The following is a 21,647-nucleotide window of genomic DNA, read 5'->3' as shown; positions in this document are numbered from 1 at the left end:
CTTGCACTTGGGCCCTGGCAGTATAAATGATGGCAGGTCAGTGGCACTGAGGATGGAGTGGAGAGACTCTCTCTCTCCACCTCCCTCCCTCTCTCGCTTCACTCTGTCCTGTAATCATCAGTGTGATGGAGACATCATCATCATCTCTTGGGAGTATAAATAGTGCTAGATCAGGTGACAGTGCCAGCCCTGGCCTTTGATGGGAGCTTTAATTTCATGCCTAATTTCTCTCGGCACAGATAGGATCGATGCTGCCCCGCTTGTGCTCCCCATCCCTCTCTGCTTCTCTCTGCTGCAGAGACAGAGCGCAAAGAAGGACAAATGCTCACCGCTGACTGATGTGCATGGGCCAGGAAGTTTAGCTTACCTGTGAACGCACATGTGTACGGACATCCTTCACGTGCTGACAAATACAAACAAGCGCCAGGTGACGAAACGTGGAGAATCTTTTCTGCATCCACAGATGACTTGAACGATCAATACAGCTGGAACAGATAGCTTTGAAAATAAGAGCAACAAGCAAAATATAGCTACCCACCTGTGTGTTGTGCGTGTTACACATTGCCATGGTGATAAATATAAGCCCTATGTCCTCACTTGCAGCCCTGGGGAGGCATTGAACTCTAGCCCCTCCATAATGACTTTGTCTACCTATCGATCCGGCTATGATCCATGTACTGTAATTCTTATATCATCAGCCCTGGCCCCAGCAATAACTCCAAGTCATATTTCGGGGCCTCCCATCCACTTGACAACTTAATGATGCAGGGGTCTTTGCCGAGTTTGGACTTTTACCTCCTCCTCCTCCTCCTCCTCCTTCTCTCTCTTTTCCTATATGGTTCCTTCCCCTACAGGGCTCTAATTTCTCCTTGTTCTTTCAGACTAATATCAGCAATGGCACAGAGAGGCTGCTCTCTCTAAGGACTTCCCACTCTGAGCCACATATCTTCTCCTTTTCACCTCTGTGTGCTTGCAGTATAGCACAGGGTTAGTGCCTGGGACAGTTGTGCATCTGTCTCCGATTTGGAGCACAGTCCCTGCAGGCTCAGTTTCAGGCATCCCTCTTTAGATCCTGTTCTTTTTCTCCCTTTGAGCCGGGGCCATATTTCATTGTCATTTCAGCCCTCTCTCTTCTAGCCTGGATGTAATAGCGAGAGATATATGGGCCCCTGTTTCTGCAGCCTTCCGAGCTTCCTCAGCCTTTTATAAAACACTGTCAGAGTGACAAAACAGCAGCCCTTGGGTATTCGGGCACAGATGCCCCCTCATCCCGAGGCAATTTCTCAATATCCTGCTCTGATCCTTTTAGCAAAGAGATAACATCTGGGTCCTTGGACAGGATGAGTTGGAACAGTCATCCTGGAAAGAGTTGTAGCTCATCTCTATAGCTCTGTCTGCCCATGAGCCATAGACTGTCTGTCAGCTCTGTTTTTATAGTATCTGATTTAAGGAGCAGCCCTTTAATCTGGAACCAAGTGAAAACTGCGGGAGCATGCAGACCTGATCCACAGTGATGCCGCTAATCAAGAAGCTTCGCCCTTTGAGCGAGAGTTTGCCAAGACATTTCATACCGGAAAAGGATTATTTTTTTTATTTTTTTTTTTGGATTATTGATGTTCCACCTGGCCATGGAGACACATAACGCCCCTGTACCTCAGAGACACGGCCCTGATTGAGATGAGGAGGAAGGGAGGCTTCTGCAGACAATTAAAGCTGCATGTTCTCTCCTGCTTCCTCCATTTTGTTCTTGTCACACCTTTCATGCTCGCTGACATCTTTCTCTCTGCCATACCACTGCAGCCACCTCAAGTTTTCCTCCGGGCTTCCATAGCTCACTCTCCTCCTCATCTCCATCCCTCAGCTCTGCTCCTTCTCCTCGCACTAAGAAGACACACAATCTCTGTCTCCTCTCCTCTCCCATCCGCCCACCCTCCCCTCCCCCAGCCTTAATTGGGAGTCAGGGAGAGCAGTGGAAATCGCATTAACGCGGGCCCTGCCTGGGTGTGCCATCCATCTTCTTTTTTATTACGCCGCGCCGGGGCTGCCTGGGCGCTGCCGTTCGATTTGTCACCGGCCTCGTTCGCTGATAACAGGCATTTGTCATCGCCTTGCCTCCCTGTTAATGTTATCATCTCCTCCCTGACAGCCGCCCTCCGCCGGGGAGCGCCGGCGACAAAGCACATCCGTCAAGCGAATATTTCCACGGCTAAGGGGACCGCACACTGCAATAAGCCACATTAAAGCACTTATGAAGGGTGCGGGCCGCGCGCACGTGCGTCCCTTTGCTGCGTGTGCGTGCGCCGCGCGCACTCACGCACCGGCCGACCGCGCGGGCGTGTAGTGCGCCTGTCGAGGCGAGGTGGGGGCCGACAGGGAGAGGAAGAGGTAATTTGTTGCAATTAATTACGCAGCGAGTGTGGCTTTGTTGTGTGGGAGAGCATTTTATCTGTTGGAATGCTTCCTTCTCCAGACTGTGATGCTATTTGTTTGATTTATCGCCTCTGCCCGCCCGAGGCGGAGTGAGCCCCGCGTGTGAGTGTGTTTCCGCATGTGCACAACACTGTGGCATTATCCACAGAAATATACTGTAGTCTCAGTGACAGGGAGCCCTTTGTTACATATGAACAGCCGCACCGACCCTGTTTGTGGCCGTCTCTCGGGACTCAAGACTCTTCTGTCCATTTGTCACTCAGCGGCCGATCGCCAGCTCCAAGGTTGACCTTCCGTCACCCAGTTTGTCTGAAGGGGCCTCCGCAGCCTGAGCTAGTGCGCCACACCCTGAAACAATCCAGATGTGATGCGCTGATGTTTCTAGCTGTTGGCCAGGTCGACCCCCTGCTCTTTCTCTCTCCCTCCTTTGTGGTATCAGGACAAGCGGGGACGTGACAACGTTTATCCATTCCGCCTCAGTCGGAGGGGGGGGGGTTTGCTGGTTCCCTCTGCAGGGTGCTGACAGATGGATCAGCCAGCCTAAAGGCAGAGGAAAGGGACGACAGCGAGCCGATCGCCGCTTCCCAATCCTTCAGCGTACTGTACGGCTCCCACAATTGCCATACAACGTCACGCGGTACAGCATGAAAGCTGCGGCCATGACGATGGCGCTGTCCCCCACTCACACAACGGTGCTGTTTGTGTGATCACAGTGTACAGCGCGCTTCGTTCCAGGGCTGGATTGCAGTTCCTCAGCGAGTTAACACTCACGCATAGCGGTTAGCACTGTTGCTTTTAGTGCTTCTTCCACAATTTCCTTTTATTACATCAGTACTGGGAGTCGTTTTGGTCGTGGTTGTCTGAGGCCCAAATTTTATTTTGGTGCTCGTTTCTTGACTTGTGGGTATTTCTGTTGTAATCGTAACTGTTATTTTGTTACGAGTTGGTTGTTTTTGGTGACAGGTTGTAACACCAGATGATATTTCTCTATTTCAATTCTTTATGTTTGGAGGCAACTTCTGGCATCACAGCTGAACGAATGTGGAAGAAAGAGTGATTATTATCATCATCATCGATTTAGCTGCTGTTTTTTTTTTTTTTTCCTTCTCGTGATTACAAGGGTCAGAAAAATCTGAAACAAGGATGACACAGATTTTTATGTTCAAAAGTCTTTGTTCAATGGTTCATTATTCAGAGTGGTCTTATAAAGCATACACCTGTTAAAAACACCTGAACACATTTGTACAGCATTTTTGATAAACTGATAAATTATAAATCTTTAACAAGCTTTACATACAAGTATATGCATATACTTGGTCAAGAAATATGAAATGGCTACCACAGTAGCCACAATATCTATCTCTCTTACGTAAAAAGAGACGAAAACTACTGAAAGACAAAACAAACAGGCTCAGGTTCTTGGTCAAAATATTCATCTTGAGGTCAACATGTTAAAACAACGGTGAATATTTTATTGCTCAATATCTTTGACCGCTGTAAAGAAAAAGTTTGCATACTCTCTCTCAGTAAACTGATGGAAGAACTGACTCATAGTTACTGTTTGGTCAATCAATGCGAACCTTATGAACAATAAAGTGATCACGGGATGGATTGCAGACAAAGTGAGGCTAATGCAGAGTACAGTGAGAAACCAACTGGGCTCATAAAAACGCTGCCAGATGCAGAGAAATCGATTACTGACTGACTTTTACCTCACACAATGTACAGGAGCTACAGTCTGACTGCGTGTGAGGAGTGATGACTGTCAACCTTTGTGTGTATGTTCATGCTAAGTCTGTGAAAGTAGACTTCTTATTGTTTCCACAGGAAGCACCAGCTCTCCTTACGGCCACCTGATTCTACCTTCACCATACTCAGAGGTGACACCAACACTATCACAGCAGTCCATCTGTCCTTTTCCGCCTGCTGGGCTCTCACTTTTAATGGTGGCCGAGGGTTCCATAGCTGTTCATCACAGCCATTTTACAGTGACCGTTAGGAAGTACCTCCTCTTTGAGTAAGCTATTCCTGGTGGCGAACATCCGGCTGATCTCCATAAAGGTTTTGTTCTTGGTCTCAGGAATGATGAAGAAGGTGTAGACAGCCACTCCCAAGCAGATCGCGCAGAAGATTAGATAACAATAAGGACCCATAGCAAGCTGTAGTGGGAGGACATACAAAGCAAGTGTGATTAAAAAAAAAACAAAAACAGTTACTCCTCTGACTTTTGTTAGTTTTTTAGCCAGATAAATTTATTTTAGAAGCCAGTAAAAACGTGATTTATTTGGCACCATGGTAAAACTAAATACAAGCTTAACACTAACCCTATTTGCCGCCTTTTAAAGTCATTGTGGCTAAAGTATTAGCAAACAGTTTCTGCATATCCAGACAACACACTTCAACGACCACCACTAATGTAAAGGCATATTTCTTTTCATCTATGGATTTTTATTCAAAAAGTTCACTCTGCTATTTGCTCATGAGCAAAATATGTGCCTTTTAGTGAGGAAATTTTGTGGGGAAGCGAGTCCCACTTGAGGCAGCAGCCCTGAATTCGAGAACCACTGGTTTGTGGGCACGTTAGCAAAGCAAACCCTGACACCTGTGACATTTGCTGATGTTTGCTTTCTGACATTTTTCTTTTCTCTGGCATCATTAAGAGAGCCGCCCTAAATGCTATCATTAACAGAAGTGTCCTTCCTACTCCATGTTGAAACGTCTGCCACGAAAGAGGCTTTTCTTCTTAAAGTCCCACAATTCATCAAGATTTTCGAGATGTGCTGATGCTTTGTAGATTTATAGGCATGCAACATTACACCTGCATGTGACTACAGTATGTAAATAAGTGTCAGAAATCCTAATTTACTGCTCACTTAAAATGCTGTTATAGTGGGAGGTGTGAATCAGTGAGCAGGTGATTGAACTCAGACACAGCTTATAAGTTTTAAAATCTGTTTATGGCCATAAGTGTGTCCTCGCCACCCACACAATATATTTTAGTGATAAATGGAGAGCTCTCGTAGAAAAGCCTGGTGGTCTGGATTAGGTTAGGAGCTGCTTCCTCTCACATCCACACAATAAGAGCAAACGGACAATATTTCTTTAGCTTCTGGGCCATATTTCATACAGAGTAAGAGGGACCTGATGGTTATATACCTTATTCTAAATATTAAAGGGCTTTGTCTCCCAGTTTGAGTGTTGTCGGATCTTTATAAACTATATTAGCAAGCATACTCCACCTCCAACTCCTGGTAGGGCTTGAAATATATAAACAGAACACTAAAATAATAAACGCTAGTTCCAGTAGGGTCCTTGCACCCTTTGGTGCTCTGGCCCTGACAAGTCTTTTCATATTCAGAGCAGAACTGGACCTTTAGCTTAGCAAAGGCAAATCAAGTAAAAGTACAGCTTGTGACGGCTCTGAAGCTTTTTTCTTCTTCTTCTTCTTCTTCTTCTTTTTCCCGTTAAATTACAACAGAGATTAAGGATCACAGGATCTCATCACTTTCAGCTCTGAGGCTATGAAGGTTTACATCATCACTCCCCACAGGACAGCTCATTGTCCTCTGGGTTTGTTCGACTGGAACAACACTGAGGACAATAGAGGACAGCAAGGTTGAGATTTTAATTGGTAATTTTATTGGTATTTGGGGAGTCACCTCTACTCAGACTCAACGAGACAGCCTTTATCATTATTTCCCTGGGTCTGATACTGAGTGCGGAGCCAAAATGGACCTTGGCTGCAAAATCCTCCAAGCCAACATGGCTGGAGAATGACACCAACAAAATCCTGTCCCGTTACACCAAAAGCCCATGAATGTGAAATGCCTCCCGAGAAAGAAATCATTAGATTTTCACTGACAGTTAAACGGACAGCAGAACATAAGTTAGCTCTGACCTCTAGGAAGGGGAAGACGAAGCCGATGGTAAAGTTGGACAACCAGTTGAGGCACCCAGCCACGATGTAGGCCGCCGGTCTGTGCGACTGCTTGAACAGCTCTGCAGTGATCAGGAACGGAACACCAGCTATGCAGAAGAGACAAAGACGTGTCGATTTATGTGGATTTATGTTGACAACAGCACCATCTTCAGCTGGTTCATCCATTGGTTTGATCTAAATGGCCTCCTTTCAGGGCGTCGCAATACAAATCACATTTAATCACTCAGTGCTGCTGTTGAAATTTATTGGGTGTCGTGAAATTAACGTGAGTGTCTTCATTCATCAATTAGTTTATCAATATTCCCACTCAGGCCTTTTCTTTGGTAGTCATTCAAAATAAACAGAACATGAGCAGTGCCATTACGCTGCGCTCCTTTTTCTGCATGTACTTCATTACGTGTTGATTATTACTCAGCGCTCAGAGATTGACAAGAGATGAAGATGTTTGTTAACTTGGCAAAACTCCAACTTCCAAACCACAAGAAACAGACTAGCTTAGTCCGGACTTGTGCAATTCATTAGCCTGATATATAGAGTCTGTGAAATGTTTACTTAGCTTTAAACAAACAATTCTTCATAGTTAGACATTAAAACTATGGAGGAGAAATGTACATTAGTAAAAGGTCTAATGATGAGCTTTCTGAATGATATCCTCATTATCTGTGCATGATAATTGCATACAGGAAGGTTTAATATCATCAAGCCAATAACTAGGCCATAATTTGTCAACATCTGTGGTATGTATGGGTGGTGTCATTGTGCATGCAGGGTTTTGTGTGAAGCAGATCGTATTCATCACAGCTAGCTTACGAACAATGAGCCATTAAAAGTCTAAACAGAAATCCTCGTCCGTGCGCCGGCTTATAGATTTTGCCGGCTTGACGGATGATGCTATGTAAACCAGATTTGTTCTAATTCATCTTCCTCGCAGGTCCACTCAACGTGGCTCCCAATGTTGTAAACTACTGCCTCTTAATTCACTTCATTCAACTCACCCAGACTACAAATGGCTGTGGAAATGGATGTAGTGTGGCAGTTATAATTTCCTAATTTACAAGACTAATGAAATACAATATCTCTTCACAGTCAGAGATGGAGAAGGGAGGGAGCGACGCTGGGATTTAGGTCTGGTGCCTGCAATTGCGCAAGCGTCCACCAGGGAGCAGTGTTACCTTACACACAGGATCACCTAAATCCAGCACAGCTGTAAGGTTTAGAGGGGGAAAAGGAGTTTTTGTGTGGGATCATTTTAAGGTTGAGGCACTATAATGTTTACCTGGGCCTATGCAGAATCCGGCAATGATACCCACAACGCAGCCCACACTGATGTAGCGCATGAAGTCCAGCTGTGTCTGTGATTGGTCAAACACAAGTCATGAGTCTGAAGTCACGAGTTGTAAACATTAACAAACAATTTGCACAGGCAATGTTTTCTTTTATAATTAATCATTCATTTTACTTTTCAATCTGATTATAATATGAGATATGAGCAGCACCATGTGGCGCTCCTGACTTACTTCTTAATGGCACATTAATTACTTTGTGCTGTTATTGATGAGTCAATAGGGGTTTCCCAAAGTCACCCAGCTGTTTACTGAAGAGGAGATATGTGCTTTATATGGTATATTCACCAATAATCCTCAATTTATTCTCCATGCTACATAGTAAATTGAACTGAAATAAACATTTGGTGACTGGATGCCATCGAAAGGAACCAGTTCAAAAACAAGATGCAGGCTTTATTTAATGTAAATCACGTAAATTTAAATGTAAGCATTGCACTCTGTGCCCCATGTCACAATCTGCAAGTCAATGTAATATATTCCTACACCAGCAGGACATCAGAAGACAGTGTACCTGAAAGAGGACGGATATAGTGATCCCAGCACAGCAGAGTCCCATGAAGAGGAAGCCACCAATCATCAGAGGTCTTCTGCCCACACGCTCGATAGTGAAACACTGAAAGATGGAAAGAGAGGCAGGAGCGGGGCTGATTGGCAGAAAACATTATCCTGATGCTGTCACGGTGTCATCCTCTGAGCATTCACTTCAGCCTGTTTCAGGTTTGCTACCACACAAATACATATACCTGAAGCCCTCTGGGCAGTTTATGTAACACATAGCTCAACATGGAACTTTTGTTCTAAATCTGGCTGGTTCATATTTATTTTTTTGATGTTTATAGTAATAGGAACAGGTATTTAGCAGCGCAGCATCCAACAGAATCCAGTTTGTAGAAGATGAGCCATGACAGAAATGTACACCGAACAAGAAAGACAAAACAAAAAGCACAATGATACAACTCAACTCAATTTTTTGTTTTGCTTGATTCAGGTTCTGAAAACCTGAATTCACAATTACATACAAAAAAAACCAAAAAAAACTGAGAGGAGCAGCAGAGCCTTAATTTCCAGGATCTTTGAATACATACCTGACAATATTTTGGGAATAAATCAATTCAGTAAATGACGAGTTGTTGAAGCACTCATACAAATTCAATAGTGTCATTTTTAGTGTATTTAAAGTGTAACAAGGTTTACTCACCCCCAGCACCCCAGAGATGACCTCAATGGCTCCAGTTCCTACTGTCGTGTACTGAATATATGGCTCTGGGATTCCTGCATTCTTAAAAATGTCATTGGTGTAGAACCAGATCTGAAATAGACATTTATACATATGATGAACACAACGGACATACACACACATGCTTTGAAACTCAAAAGTATATATATATTTTTTTTTTTGTTTCTACAAAGTCACTGCTTATTTGGTGTTTCCACGTGATTCATCATGGTGATCATTATCATCAGGGCAACCATCAGTCATGCATTTGAGTCAGTACAGACTCCTGACAAGTGCTCCCCTTGAAATTAATTTGTGTATTCTCATTAATCACACTTTGCTGATGCAACATCCATCATTCATGAGGTGTGGACAAGATCGTGATCGGTGCAGTTAAATGCTGTCTTGTTGATTTAGTAACCATACGTAAAGCATTTTATCACCATTGCAGCATATATGCAAAAACACACCGATGGAAAAATGGGAACACACACCAACAATTAGAACAAGTTAAAAAGAGGTAGAGCTAACGATTTTGTTTTGAGTGTATGAAGACTTTTACGTGTGAGCATATAATAAAGGGCTTATAAGTCTTCATCACCCAATTAAAATCCCATTTTTCTGTTATCAAAGCAGACATTCTGCACACAAGTCAATAGCTTATATGAGCGTTGTCTCTTTTATGCATTTATTTGCACATGAAAATCGTCTTATAGAGTGAGAGGAAGGCACCAAAAAATTCTGCCCCTTTTCTGAAGCTAGTAATCTGAAACCTCGGATTTTGAAGAATCAGCAGCTCGACTCCAAAGTCTTTCCATCTGAAAGACTGGCCAGCAACTACCCTGCTTTTCTTTGCACTTTTTATTGTAGAAGCTAGTGCTGTTACTAACTGACAATTAGCTACATTGCCTTTACAAGTTCGAATTGAACTCCGCCACTTTCCCCATTTTCTTCCTGAAATAAAATAGATGCCTTAGACATATTAGGATGGTTCAATGGGCTTGATTCTCTCCTTTGTTTGACTCTCACATCTCAACCATTGGCTGTTTTGATTTTATTACAAGCCATTTAAGAGCCACAACACAACATCATCTGGAAAAGTGTAAATATACCAATCCCATGTCACCAAATGTGGTAATTGTCTTAATAAACAGCCCTTATAAAGAGGAGCGCTGGCCAAGTGCAAACAAACTGAATGGTTGAAAGACTACTTGAATAAGCTTTACTTCATGCCAAGAGTGCAACAAACCCTGATAACACTTGTTTGAAAGGGCCTGTAGCATTTCCTTAGCAAACAAAACACAGCAGTCATTTCTCTGCCAGCACACACTTCTTAAAATTGTTTAGCTATCGAGTAAAAAAAAAAAAAAAAAAAAATTCAACTTCATTTTGTTGTTTGCCCCTGCAAAAAAAAACAACAACAAAAAAAAAAAAAAACAATTAACGAACAGGCACTTTTAACATTCTGCATGAAATTATCAGGCATATTTCAACTTAAGTTCTTTTGAAATAAATGCACTGATCCATTGCACTCACAGGGACACATGTTCTCCTGCGCGTCTGAGGGTTTTCCTGTATGGAACAACTGGGATCGTGGGACTCGGCAGGGTGTAGCCCTGCTAGGAAATGATACTAGCACGTGAGCCAGCATGCCTACAGCTTCCATCCACATGGAGCAATGGGTGAAAAGATGTGTTTGGCTTTGTGTGTGAGCGGCTGGGCCTTCTTATTTGGGGTAACACTGAGAGAGAGAGGACCAGGAGATAATGAGCCGTAGTGCTGCTGCCCCCCTGCTTCGTCACTCAGTGGCTGCATGTGGGACTGTGATGTATGAACAGGAGGAGGTGCCAATGGGAGGAACACAGCTGGGAACTGTAGCAATAGGGGTTCTCACTCTCTTATGAGAGCCGCACAGTCCTTGCACATTTAAAATGTGAGCACACGCACAAACACACAGACAAGGCTTCTTCCGCTCACCGCATCAATTCCAGACAGCTGCATGCCGATGTTGACCACCACAATGGTGATGACCTGCCAGCGGACACAGCGGTCCGTAAGCAGGCTGCAGACAGAGACAGTCTGGATAGAGGACAAGGACTGTTGCTCCTCCTGCATCTCCTCAACTTCGGCATTAATGTTTTCTTTGAGACGGTACCACTTTAAGGCTGGAGAAAGAAAAAGAGAAAGGCAGTCAAGTAGTTACGATAAAGAAAAAGAATTCAGACGTCGTTAGTCCATGTTATTAAACACAAAACGAAACAAACGTAAGAACGACGAAAAAGAAGACTCCTCTTTCTAACCCGCAATGGTGGCATGTACATTTCCCTTCTCTATCAACAGGTATCGTGGACTCTCTGGAAACCATGGCAACAGCATCACCTGGACCATTGTAGGAAACACCACCAGGGACAGCAGCAGAGGCCAGTGCTCTTCCTGTATGAGAAGAAAACACAGCACTTTACTCAAAGTAACAACCAGCTGCTTTCAGCAATCACGTATGATCTCCGTGGCATAAAACGGTCTAAAGCTTCTCAGCATGGGCCAAATTAAGAGGCAGAGGATGGCAGGAAAAGTTCTTGTCTGTTTTCCATTTCCTGGTTAGAGAAACAGCCTCCTCACATTTTGTATAATACGACTTTTGCTTGGTGTGACGCCTTTCTTTGGCATACGGTGTTTTTGTTTGCAGGCCCTTGTGCTGCTGCTCGCGACCTGATCACACCCTCTTAGCTTGCAGCGAGATCAGGATTGGCCAGAGTTCACTGTCTGAATTAATGGCTGAACCTCAAATCACCACCACGCCAAGCTCCCTGATTTCAGTACCTTCCCCAGCGTCTCATGGAGGCCTAGGACTTGAGCAATGAAGACGCCCAGACAAATGTGCATGCTGGGGATGAGACTGAGGAAACCTCGCAGATTCTTAGGAGCAATCTCACCGAGGTACATCGGCACCACGCTGAGAGAGATGCCTGTTAAAAGAAAATGTAATTATAAAAAGGTTAATACTGGCCAATACAAGCAGACCTCAAAGGTGCCTGTGTGAGGACTGGATGGATCTACAAGTGAGCACAAGTGTCCTGGGAAAAAAAAAAAAATCAACAACAACGACAAAAAAACCCTCATTTGTTTAGAGTCAGTATGTTGTGTGGCTTGTAGTCTAGCTGTGCAGTTCCACTGTCTATACTGCATAAACTGCATTGGTTGAATTTCACTGTACTTTTTTAATATAGTTTTTATATAATAGCTCCATTTTGCTTACTTTGTATTGGTTACATTTCTGAACCTGCTGCGATCACATGTGGATTTTCCTGTCTGAGGCACTAATAAAAGTCCTTTGGGATTTAATTTACCTTAATCCTAACTGTCTAATATTCTTAACGGTCCAAATGTGACATGTCCGGGACAGGCTTACCTGAGTGTATGCCTGTGATGAATCGTCCCAAGATGACCATCAAAGGCATCTGTAACCACCTGCTGAGGCCCATCATGGCTCCTCCTGTAAACACCAGCACACTGGATCTCACCAGCGTCCCCTTCCTGTCCGAACACATGGTGGTTCCTCAGAATGAATGACAGCCTTAGTACTGCCAGAGGTAAAGGTATTTATCAAAAACACACAATAAGCATTGTGCATAAGCTGTATACACAAAAACACTAACCTTCCATATTTGGTAACAAGTCTGCCCACAAGCAGGGACCCCATCATCCCACCGATAGCAAAGATTGATACGGTGACAGAGTATAAGACGGTGAGGTGACTCTCATTTGGAGTCCAGTCGTAGAATTCTGTCAATGTCTCATTGTAGAAATCTTTGATGAACTGGTCAAAACAAAAAGTTCATTTCAACCTTTTTCAGCAAGAGAATAGATAAATATATATTTTTTATTTTACAGCCAAAATTGCAAGACCTATTGAACAACTAAAAAAAAAAAAATAATGAAAAAAAAACCTTTCCAAAAAACCTAAATTCTGAAAGAAAAAAAGAAAAAGTAAATATATATTTACAATATTTAATTATTGCATAATGGTTAGCGCTGTCACCCCACAATAATAAGGTTGCAGGTTCGGTTCCGGCCTGGAGCCTTTCTCTGCGGAGTTTGCATGTTCTTTGAGGAAACCTGCCACCGTTCAAACACATCATGTTTGGGTTGATGGGTGACTCTAAATTGTCTGTAGGTCTGAGTGAGAGTGAGTGGCTGTTGGTCTCTCTGTGTGTTGGCCCTGTGATGGACTGGTGACCTGTCCAGGGTGACCCCGTCCCTGGCCCAGTTTGAGCTGGGATTGGCTCCAGATGCCCCCCCCCCACCATCACCTGGAAGCGGATAAGCCGTAGGAGGTGAATGAATGAACCCTGCCAACGGACCTTGAGCACATATTAAATATAATAATGAAGTGGTTGTGCAATTTTACATAAACACAGCATTAATTATTTCCCGCAGTGCCACACATCTAAATGTCAACATTCGTCTTGCCATTTCACCAGCATTGGGTGTAAAATGCAGTGGGGGATGGCAGGACATGCAGGCATCCTCATACGACAGGAAGCTGATCAAGCCCCCGCCATCAAAGTCAAATTGGATTTGATGAGAAAGAGGTCATAAACTGCATGCTTGATAAAATGAAAGTGGTTATCCCTATGGTGTGACAAAAATGCATTGTAAGGGCCAACAACAATATCCATCAGATTCCTTTCAGGATTATCTGACAGTGAAGACTCCACTGAGATCAGACTGGGCTGGAGAATCCATTACATTAAATCTAATTTATCTCAAGAGACACAATTCCTTCATACTCTTTTAGGGAAGCATAAAAAAAAAAAAAAACTGAAACAAGAGAAAAAGGTTGGTTTTAGTATCAGCACTGATCAATATACTCACATTGGTCAGTACGACAAAGAGGACGTATAACTGAACATGTTTATGTTAATGACTATTATCTTGCAGGAGTCTGCTGCTGGCGAAACACGACTTGATCATGTTAGCCAGTGTGTAGTCTACATAATGTACACATACCTGCTGTTTTAAAGGAGGGCTATCATCTTTACTCAGCCTTGACAGCCTTGTTGCCAAACATTTCCATTTACTTGGGGTTACTGGTTAAAGAATGTATCAAAGGGAAACTGATGATGCATAACATACATAAAGGAGCCTAAACATGCGTATGACCTTGTCCAATGAGACGGGCAGTGGACAATGTGAGACACAGTCCGTCCTGAGCCCAAAACTGCACTGTGCTGCTGGATGTAGGGACACAGCCAATAAAACGGATATCTGTATTGGCAGGAATATCAGTGTAACTAAACTGATCAGGCATCGGCCACACATCAATCCATGTTAAAAGGGTTCCAACACCAACTACCAAAAAAGTTTGAGTGCAATAGAGTTATCCTGTGCACAACCTTTTCTGCCTTTAACTCTTGTTTTCTGGTTTGCTCTGTTCATTTATTGCAGAATGTCGTCAGCACTCGTAACTTCCGTGGATCAGAGGTGATATGCGGTTGTACGTAATCTTTGCTCCCTCCACATTCTCGCCAGTCACTCAGCAGCATACAGTGAGATACGGATGCAGAAGCGCACGTGGCAAGTAATGGAAAAGAAAGGGCAGAGGAGGGAAGGTGGAACTCGTCACCATGCTCCTGCACAAAAACAGTCTAAAGATGTCACTGACAAACGTGACGCAAAAAAGAAACGTCTTACCTAAAACAAAGCAATTCAAATTTGATCACCCTTGGTTTGTGTGCACGTCGATCACATTAGTAGTATGAAAGTTTGTTGGAACATCGCCTGGAGCGATGAAGCATGATATCAATTCATATTAGAGAGTTTCTTAGAGGAAAAAGAAGAAGAAAGATTGAGAACAAGGGACTGGTGGAAGCTATAAAAGCGCTTTTGACCAAACACAAATCCAGCTTCTGACTTTAAGGCAAAACCAAAATACAGAGCCAATAACTTTTCATTTCAGGCTTATCGCAATAAAATATATTCAAAAGACTGAAAAGCTGTTATATTTGTGCTTCAAGCCAAAGTTACTCCTCTTTTGTCAGAGTCAACCCAGAACAACTTTTTAGATATCCACTTGAAGAAACAACCATTTGACCCTTTCAGAGCTAAAATTGGATTTGGAGCACACAGGATTCACAGCAGTAAACTTTACGCTGGCCACTGAAGTCACACGGACCGTGGTTAAAGATTCTATCCCAACAGATCAGCAGCGAATAATTAAGATACTGCGTGACGGAGCAATTGTCTCCATGTGAGCTGGGATATGCTCTTCTCCAGCTACTTCTGACGGCTAACAGGGCCCAGCTGGGAGAAATAAACTTGGTTCTATTAAACTCATTTGTAAAATATATTCAAATGACTTCTGTGCTGCCGTTCTGTACAAAGGTTTGTATGTAGTTAGTATTGTCTGCACATGGTCTGCCATCTTGCTGACTAAGTCAAAGTAAAGCCACTGTGTTTCTGGGCTACAGCGATCAGTGGCACCTGCCCTGCAGCCGACCTGGGGACAGAGTGGGTGGACAGTGATCCGACGACGGCACCGGAATTCTCCATCGTTTTGATCAAAGTGCAGCAAACAGATTTAAATGAGAGATGACAAGCCCTCCCCCGTGCAGCTTGTATTTGTCTGCCACTCAAGCGACTGAAGAATGAATCACAGTGAGAAAAACCAGGGAAGGAGCAGCAAACCGGACATGTGCATTCTCCCTCTGTGAATAAGAGAAGAAAGTTTCAAAGTGAAGGGCCACATGTTCGGCAGGCCCCGAAGCAGCAGATGCAGTTCTTTCCATGTAACTGCCTTCTTAGCACAGAACATTACACCAGCATTAGACGCGGCAGTAAAGCTCACATGGTTAAATGTCAGGCCATCCATGGCCAAACAGGAATGGTCCAGAGCTCACTGCACTGCAACAAATCTAACATCAGCGGTACAGAAGAGAGTGCACGATGGGCAGAAATGTCGAACATTGATGACATGGTGGGTGGGGGGGCCACATGTCCACATGACTCCATGAGACAGCAAAATAAAATCTGATCTTTTCTATGTCTGTTAACATATATTGAAGTTTAAACTGATGGGGTGACCCCCATAACTTCAGCGTTCACTAACACTTTGAATACTGAAGAAAAGTATTTCAACTGGGATGACAATTATTGATGCTGATGATGTTTAGTGACACAAACCTGCGCAGGAGAGTTGACAACTGCCAGATTGTAGCCATAGAGCATGGAGCTGCCTAACGAAGCCAGCAGCGCAACCGCCAGCAGTGACTTTGTGAGGTTCTGAGGAAAAAGCTAAGGAGAAAAACAAAAAGTGACAATAAGTACAAAAATGTCCAGAGGCGTCAAAACACACAGCAATACAAAAAGAGAGATCACAGCAGGTGATTAAGATGAACTCAGGTATTAAGTTAATGTGTGTGTATTTAACACAGTCCGGAGATTTTCTCATACAAAAAGCTGAACTTAATAACAATAATAATGAGCAGCTTTATATGTTTGACAGAAAAACGCTGTATTGGAAATGAAGTCCCTCGAGACGTGTAGGAATAAGCTCGTTCTGAGTGCATTAAGTGTTCCACTGCATCATACTATGTGTTACATGTAAGTCTGTGAGCTTTGGACTTTGCAGCACAGAGCAACACATGACTGAGTTTGTGCGACAAACCCAAAACTGCACAAAGTGTTTATCATAAACACCCTTAGCTCTGAGAGAAGCACTTTGATTTAGCTGAGCAGACTCAGTCTGTTCCGGCCCTGACTGGGCTTCTGTAACGTAAAAAAAAAAAAAAAAAAAAAAAAAGAGAGAGAGAGATAACTACGTTTTCTATAAGTCACGAGGACAGATGACAAACAGATGTTAAATATCACATAATTGTCCAAAGTCATATGAGCCCCAATTCAGAGGTCAACCGTATTTTCATTAGGAAAGGCCTGGAGCTGCCATCCTGAATTCCAGCACACTGAGCTTAACTTGTCCTCTAACCCTCCGAGGCAGAAGGTCAGCAGGATAATAGTGTGCTTTTAAACATCCATACCATTTTATGGAGCGAGGACGAAAAGGACCACAACATATCCCCGCCTGTACCAGCATCCTTCGCGGTGATGGAATAAAACCCCGCCGCTGCTTATATGAAGTAAAAGTGATGCGGTCGCACCCAAAATGTGGCATTTTAACGTTGAGCCACTGTTGAATCAACATCAGGTGCCGGTATTGGATAACCACTGAATTCTGCTACGTCACGTCTCTCAAACACGGGTGAATTTGCCAACACTGACTCAATATTTATTTTACTTTAGATTTTGCAAATGCAATCAACATTCAAATTTCAATGTCACTATAAAGTCCTGCTTTTCAATATATATCGTATATATTCTTGCTACTGTTTTTGCTGAAGTATCTCTAAAGTAAACTAACTCCAGTAACACCAAACATCAACACTCTCGGTTTGCAGATCTACGAATGTCCTGAAACACGGTGCAAAAAAAAAAAATCTTGTATTTGACCCATGTTTACAATTTTATCAAGTGATGTAAATCTCACTGTTTATCAGTGCATGGCTCTCTTATTGGACATAATTCTGCCTTCACCACAGCGTCGCCCATGATTTACTCCAATAAGAAAAGTCTACGTGAACACAGATTATGGTCGATCCTTCCGCCCCATAGAAACTCAAATAAATGCTGAACTCGTTTTTCACATCTGTTCTAAACATTTTCACACGAAAATGACTATTTCCAGACAGACACATCAGGAGAAAATTAACTTTGTTCAAGACCTATCTCTGTCTCAACAACACACTCTTGTGAGATTTGGCACAGATCTCCTTGGCAACGTCAAACCGACGCCCCCGTGAATGATTTAAATAATGTTGGTGTTATCTGATATTATATATGACCATTAGCTGTGTAAATATTTAATGTTGTCATAGTAAAATATATATATGCCTGACTTTTGTTTACCTGAGATTTTTGACAGAAGGTATGCCATTTGATACCATTTGAGCTGCTTCTCAGTGGTTTTTTAGAGCATCCTCTTTTAGAACATTTAATTCAGAGCTGATCTCTCAATTAATTATGTATCAACACTTTTTCAACAGTTCAGCATTGTTCAGCATTGTTTGGATGTTGGAACAACGTTATTTTTTCAACATATATATTTCAAAAAACTTTTTTTAAAAGTCGTGGTTGTGAGAATAATGTGATTTGACATACAACTCAAAAGTTGTTGATATTTCAGCATTGAATTCACAGCGAGTCAACAACACCACCTCAACTATTTGGTGTTGAAGGTTGTTTTGATGTTGAGTTAATGGTTTGTTTGTTTGTTTGTTTTCTCATGAACTGACATTATTTCAACACAATTTAAACGTTTAATGTCAGTCCATTGCCAGCTGGGCAGCTGCTGCTGAGTAGATCCAGCAGTCCCAGCAGAGTAAGGAAGCCTCTGGACTGACTGAACAATGACAGCACAGTAACCCTCGGGAAATTTCATTTGGCCTGACGGAGACTGTTAGACAACTACACACGAAAGTAGCACACAGCAAACAATGATGCCCAGTCAAAACTGTTAACTCACTTTGGTCAAAGCTCTGACCGCAAAGCTTTAACAACTCTTCAGCTGTGCAACCAGATCCGTTTGCAAGTTTGTTTTTCATAGATTTGGGCTCAACGAAATGATATTGTGGATGCTTGAGTTTGAATCGCCTGTGAAACTTTTCCATGCACCTTAGATGAGCACTGAAGCTGAACCCTGACGATTGGTCAGCGAAGAAGCAAGCGTCATAAAGTTTGTGACTGATAAGTGCCAAATGAAAAACTTTGAGAATTAGATGCTATAAGAAGCAGAGACAACTTCGTTTGCATGGTGTGGTTACACACAAATGAAGCCCATTTCTGATCACTCACCTTGTGGATTTTTCCATAGTTGTCCGCCAGCAGTTCTTCCGCCATTTAAATCATAAATAATCCCTGTTTCTTTAGGAAGCGAAACAGTCCCACAACTTTTTCACCCCCCTCACTCAGCATCAGTCATTTTATATCTTTCGGCCATGCTGCTATGTCACAGAGGGGGGCGTGTCCCGGTGGGGGGTGGTGTCTCATCCGTCCAGGCCGTGAAGTGACCGTGTCCAGGGGCGGTCCCAGGATGGGTAAACATCAGGGGCATGACTGACACCCGGGGGCACCTTCACCCACCCCCACTCAGTGGGAGGGTTTCAGCCTTAAGCAGCAATTCAAAAGCATTTTTAAAGAAAAATGAGCCCCCCTTAAAATCAAAATTAAGTCAAAGTACAAATGGAAAATCTTTTAATTCCTGCTTTGTTTTTGTCTGTTTTTTGTAATCGTAATATAATTGGCAAACTTGTTTGGCTGGTTCCCAAGAGCCTGCAAACCAAACACTGAGATGGCACATCTGAATGTAAGGATATATGGCAGCGCGGTAGCATAGTAGCATAGCAACGTACCTCAGTTCTTTCAACTTCAGGTATCAAATTCATTATTTTTACTAAAGCTACTTTCAATTTGTGTGTTCGCTTTACCAGACACACCTTTTACAGAGTCAAAGGTTCATCCTGGACTTTATTGTGTTACTTACTCCAGTACCGCACCAGTGGTCTTTCTTTTCTGGCTTTTAATTTGAAATATCATCTATGAATAATTCAAATGAGGGAATTTAAACTTTTCATTAGGAGTATGTTTTGTCTTGAGCTTTGGAAGATAGATAGTGTGAAAACTTCTTTCTTCCTCATGACTTTGTTGCATGTGCTCCTCACTGGCCAGCTCTTCATGGGCTTTGGTCACAGTGTCTGCTGCCAGTCATATGTTATTCGCACTGGAAATCTTGGGACGATTTACTGGTGGACTAGCTACATTTTTTGTTTTCTCTGACAGCCATGTGACCACATGAAGGAAGCAGATCAGGAATAATAATATAACAGAATTTCAAAGTTACGCTCAATCCTGTTTCTCAATAAAGCTGCTGGTGTCAGTGAGGGGCAGACATGCAGAGCTGCTTCCTGTCAAGTCTAGTTTAATAGTACAGCTTTTAGAGGAGTGTGGCTCTCATGTGGACAATTTTGGCCGAGCACACACAAGAATAACAGAGACATATTAAATGATAGAAGAAAATGTTGCTGGGATTGGCTGTTGAGATGAGTGGTGGTTATTTCCATTCCACTCCTCAAGTCCTGGAAGAATAGAAGAAAATTTTTTCTGTATGATTTCACCTTCCTGATGCTGTCGCCTCGTCACTGTTATTACCTGCTACGGTTCAGATTTACACAGAGTAGCCTCCCATACACAACACCTTCAGCTCATCCTATAACTTCAACTCAACAAATCAAGATGGCCAATCATGCAAGTCAAATGGTTCGTGTCATATGACTTCCATCAGTGTGAAATGTCCGTGGCATCGTGCTGCTTATGGGTGACAAATCAATTATTGTGTGAACAGGGCACAACGTGCAGCGCTGACATCATACAGGAAGAGGGACAGGCTAACTTTTATTCTATTACAACAAAAGAAAATATTCTCAAGACGGGATGCGTGAATACAGCGGAGAGATCATTTGATCTCCTGCAGATATCGAAGAATCAGTTTATTCCTCAAATGGCTGCAGTTTTTGGAGGAGGACTGAAAGTTTGATCATTGACCACTAACAGTGACTTCAGAAATGACCTGAGGTTACTCAGCCTAGTAACTACAACAATATGAGCTTCAAACAGAAAGGACTTTATGTGTTTATCATGCCTAGAAATAACATAATCAGTAAAATAAATAAAATTTTAACCAACTATTTTTATTATTTTTATTTATTTGAATTCTTGATAATGTACCTCAGTCTATGTTTTATTTCAGTTTTATTTATTTTATTATATTTTACTCCACAAAATGCTATTAGAATACTAATCTATTAGTATTCTGTTATTCTTCTTACTTTCCCACTGAAATCATTGCTGAGATTTAGGCCAAGTGTATTTTTAACCTGAAGGGTTTTTCTTACTATTTCGAGCTTTACTAATTTACACAACTGCTTTTGGTTGCTTTGCCTCTTTTTTGGTCATGTGATCAATCAGAAAGTTAGAAGAAAAAGATTATTATTATTATTATTATTATTATTAAAGGGTTTTTTTAGGCTTGGTCATAGAATGGGTGAGACAGTGTGGAAAGTCGGGGAGTATGAGACATCGCAAAGGGCCTCAGCACAGACTAAACCCTTTCACACTCCCAAAGGATCTGGTGATATATACATAAAGCATCTTGTTGTAAATCACACTAATAATGTGTAGAACAGCTCGTCATTATAGTAATCATAACTAATGACAAGCAGCCATCATCATTTTAACCAGGCCATCGTAAAAACACGTTACACTTTGTAATGTTAAAACCTGAAATTGTTATGATCCCAAAGAAACAGCAAAGATGCTGATTCCTCTTACTGTAATTCATCTGAGAGCCGGTTCAAAGTTAAAAGTGAACAAGGAGGCTCAGCAACTGTGTCTCCTGATGGAGCTTCATCAACGTCAGCCCTGCGCTCATTTGTTGCTCACCAGTGACTTAGATCAAGACCAAGCCTGGAGGCTGTAACAGACAATGAAAGACCACACGATTACAGCTTCACGGTAGCTATATAATTATAGAATACACATTTGATGGCTCATGTGACGTCATCAGGGCTCTGCGTAAGAGCTGGGGGGAAATCATTTCAGATAATTT

General features: G+C 42.6%; 1 protein-coding gene across 1 annotated transcript; it reads right to left on the bottom strand.

Moving 5' to 3' along the window:
- Positions 1-4,370: 4,370 nt before the first annotated feature.
- slc2a15b (solute carrier family 2 member 15b) lies at positions 4,371-18,883 on the bottom strand. Its single transcript, XM_029509194.1, has 12 exons — positions 18,839-18,883; positions 16,115-16,213; positions 12,589-12,749; positions 12,342-12,466; positions 11,753-11,898; positions 11,233-11,365; positions 10,910-11,097; positions 8,915-9,025; positions 8,228-8,329; positions 7,647-7,722; positions 6,329-6,456; positions 4,371-4,589 (listed from the first exon to the last, which is right to left on the bottom strand). The coding sequence occupies exons 1-12, from the start codon at positions 18,881-18,883 to the stop codon at positions 4,371-4,373; spliced, it is 1,533 nt and encodes a 510-aa protein (XP_029365054.1).
- Between the last annotated feature and the right edge of the window lie 2,764 nt (positions 18,884-21,647).

Source organism: Echeneis naucrates, chromosome 1 (genome assembly GCF_900963305.1).
Source record: "Echeneis naucrates chromosome 1, fEcheNa1.1, whole genome shotgun sequence".
NCBI classification, from domain to species: domain Eukaryota; kingdom Metazoa; phylum Chordata; class Actinopteri; order Carangiformes; family Echeneidae; genus Echeneis; species Echeneis naucrates.
This window is presented reverse-complemented; position numbering and strand designations above follow the sequence as displayed.

Excerpts from the sequence above, each read along its gene's own strand:
- slc2a15b (XM_029509194.1), bottom strand. The coding sequence starts at position 18,883 with ATGGCGGAAGAACTGCTGGCGGACAACTATGGAAAAATCCACAAG. Across the intron at positions 9,026-10,909 it reads AGCTGTCTGGAATTGATGCG|ATCTGGTTCTACACCAATGA; the intron begins GTGAGCGGAAGA and ends TGTCTATTTCAG. Across the intron at positions 6,457-7,646 it reads CGGATTCTGCATAGGCCCAG|CTGGTGTTCCGTTCCTGATC; the intron begins GTAAACATTATA and ends TCTTCTGCATAG.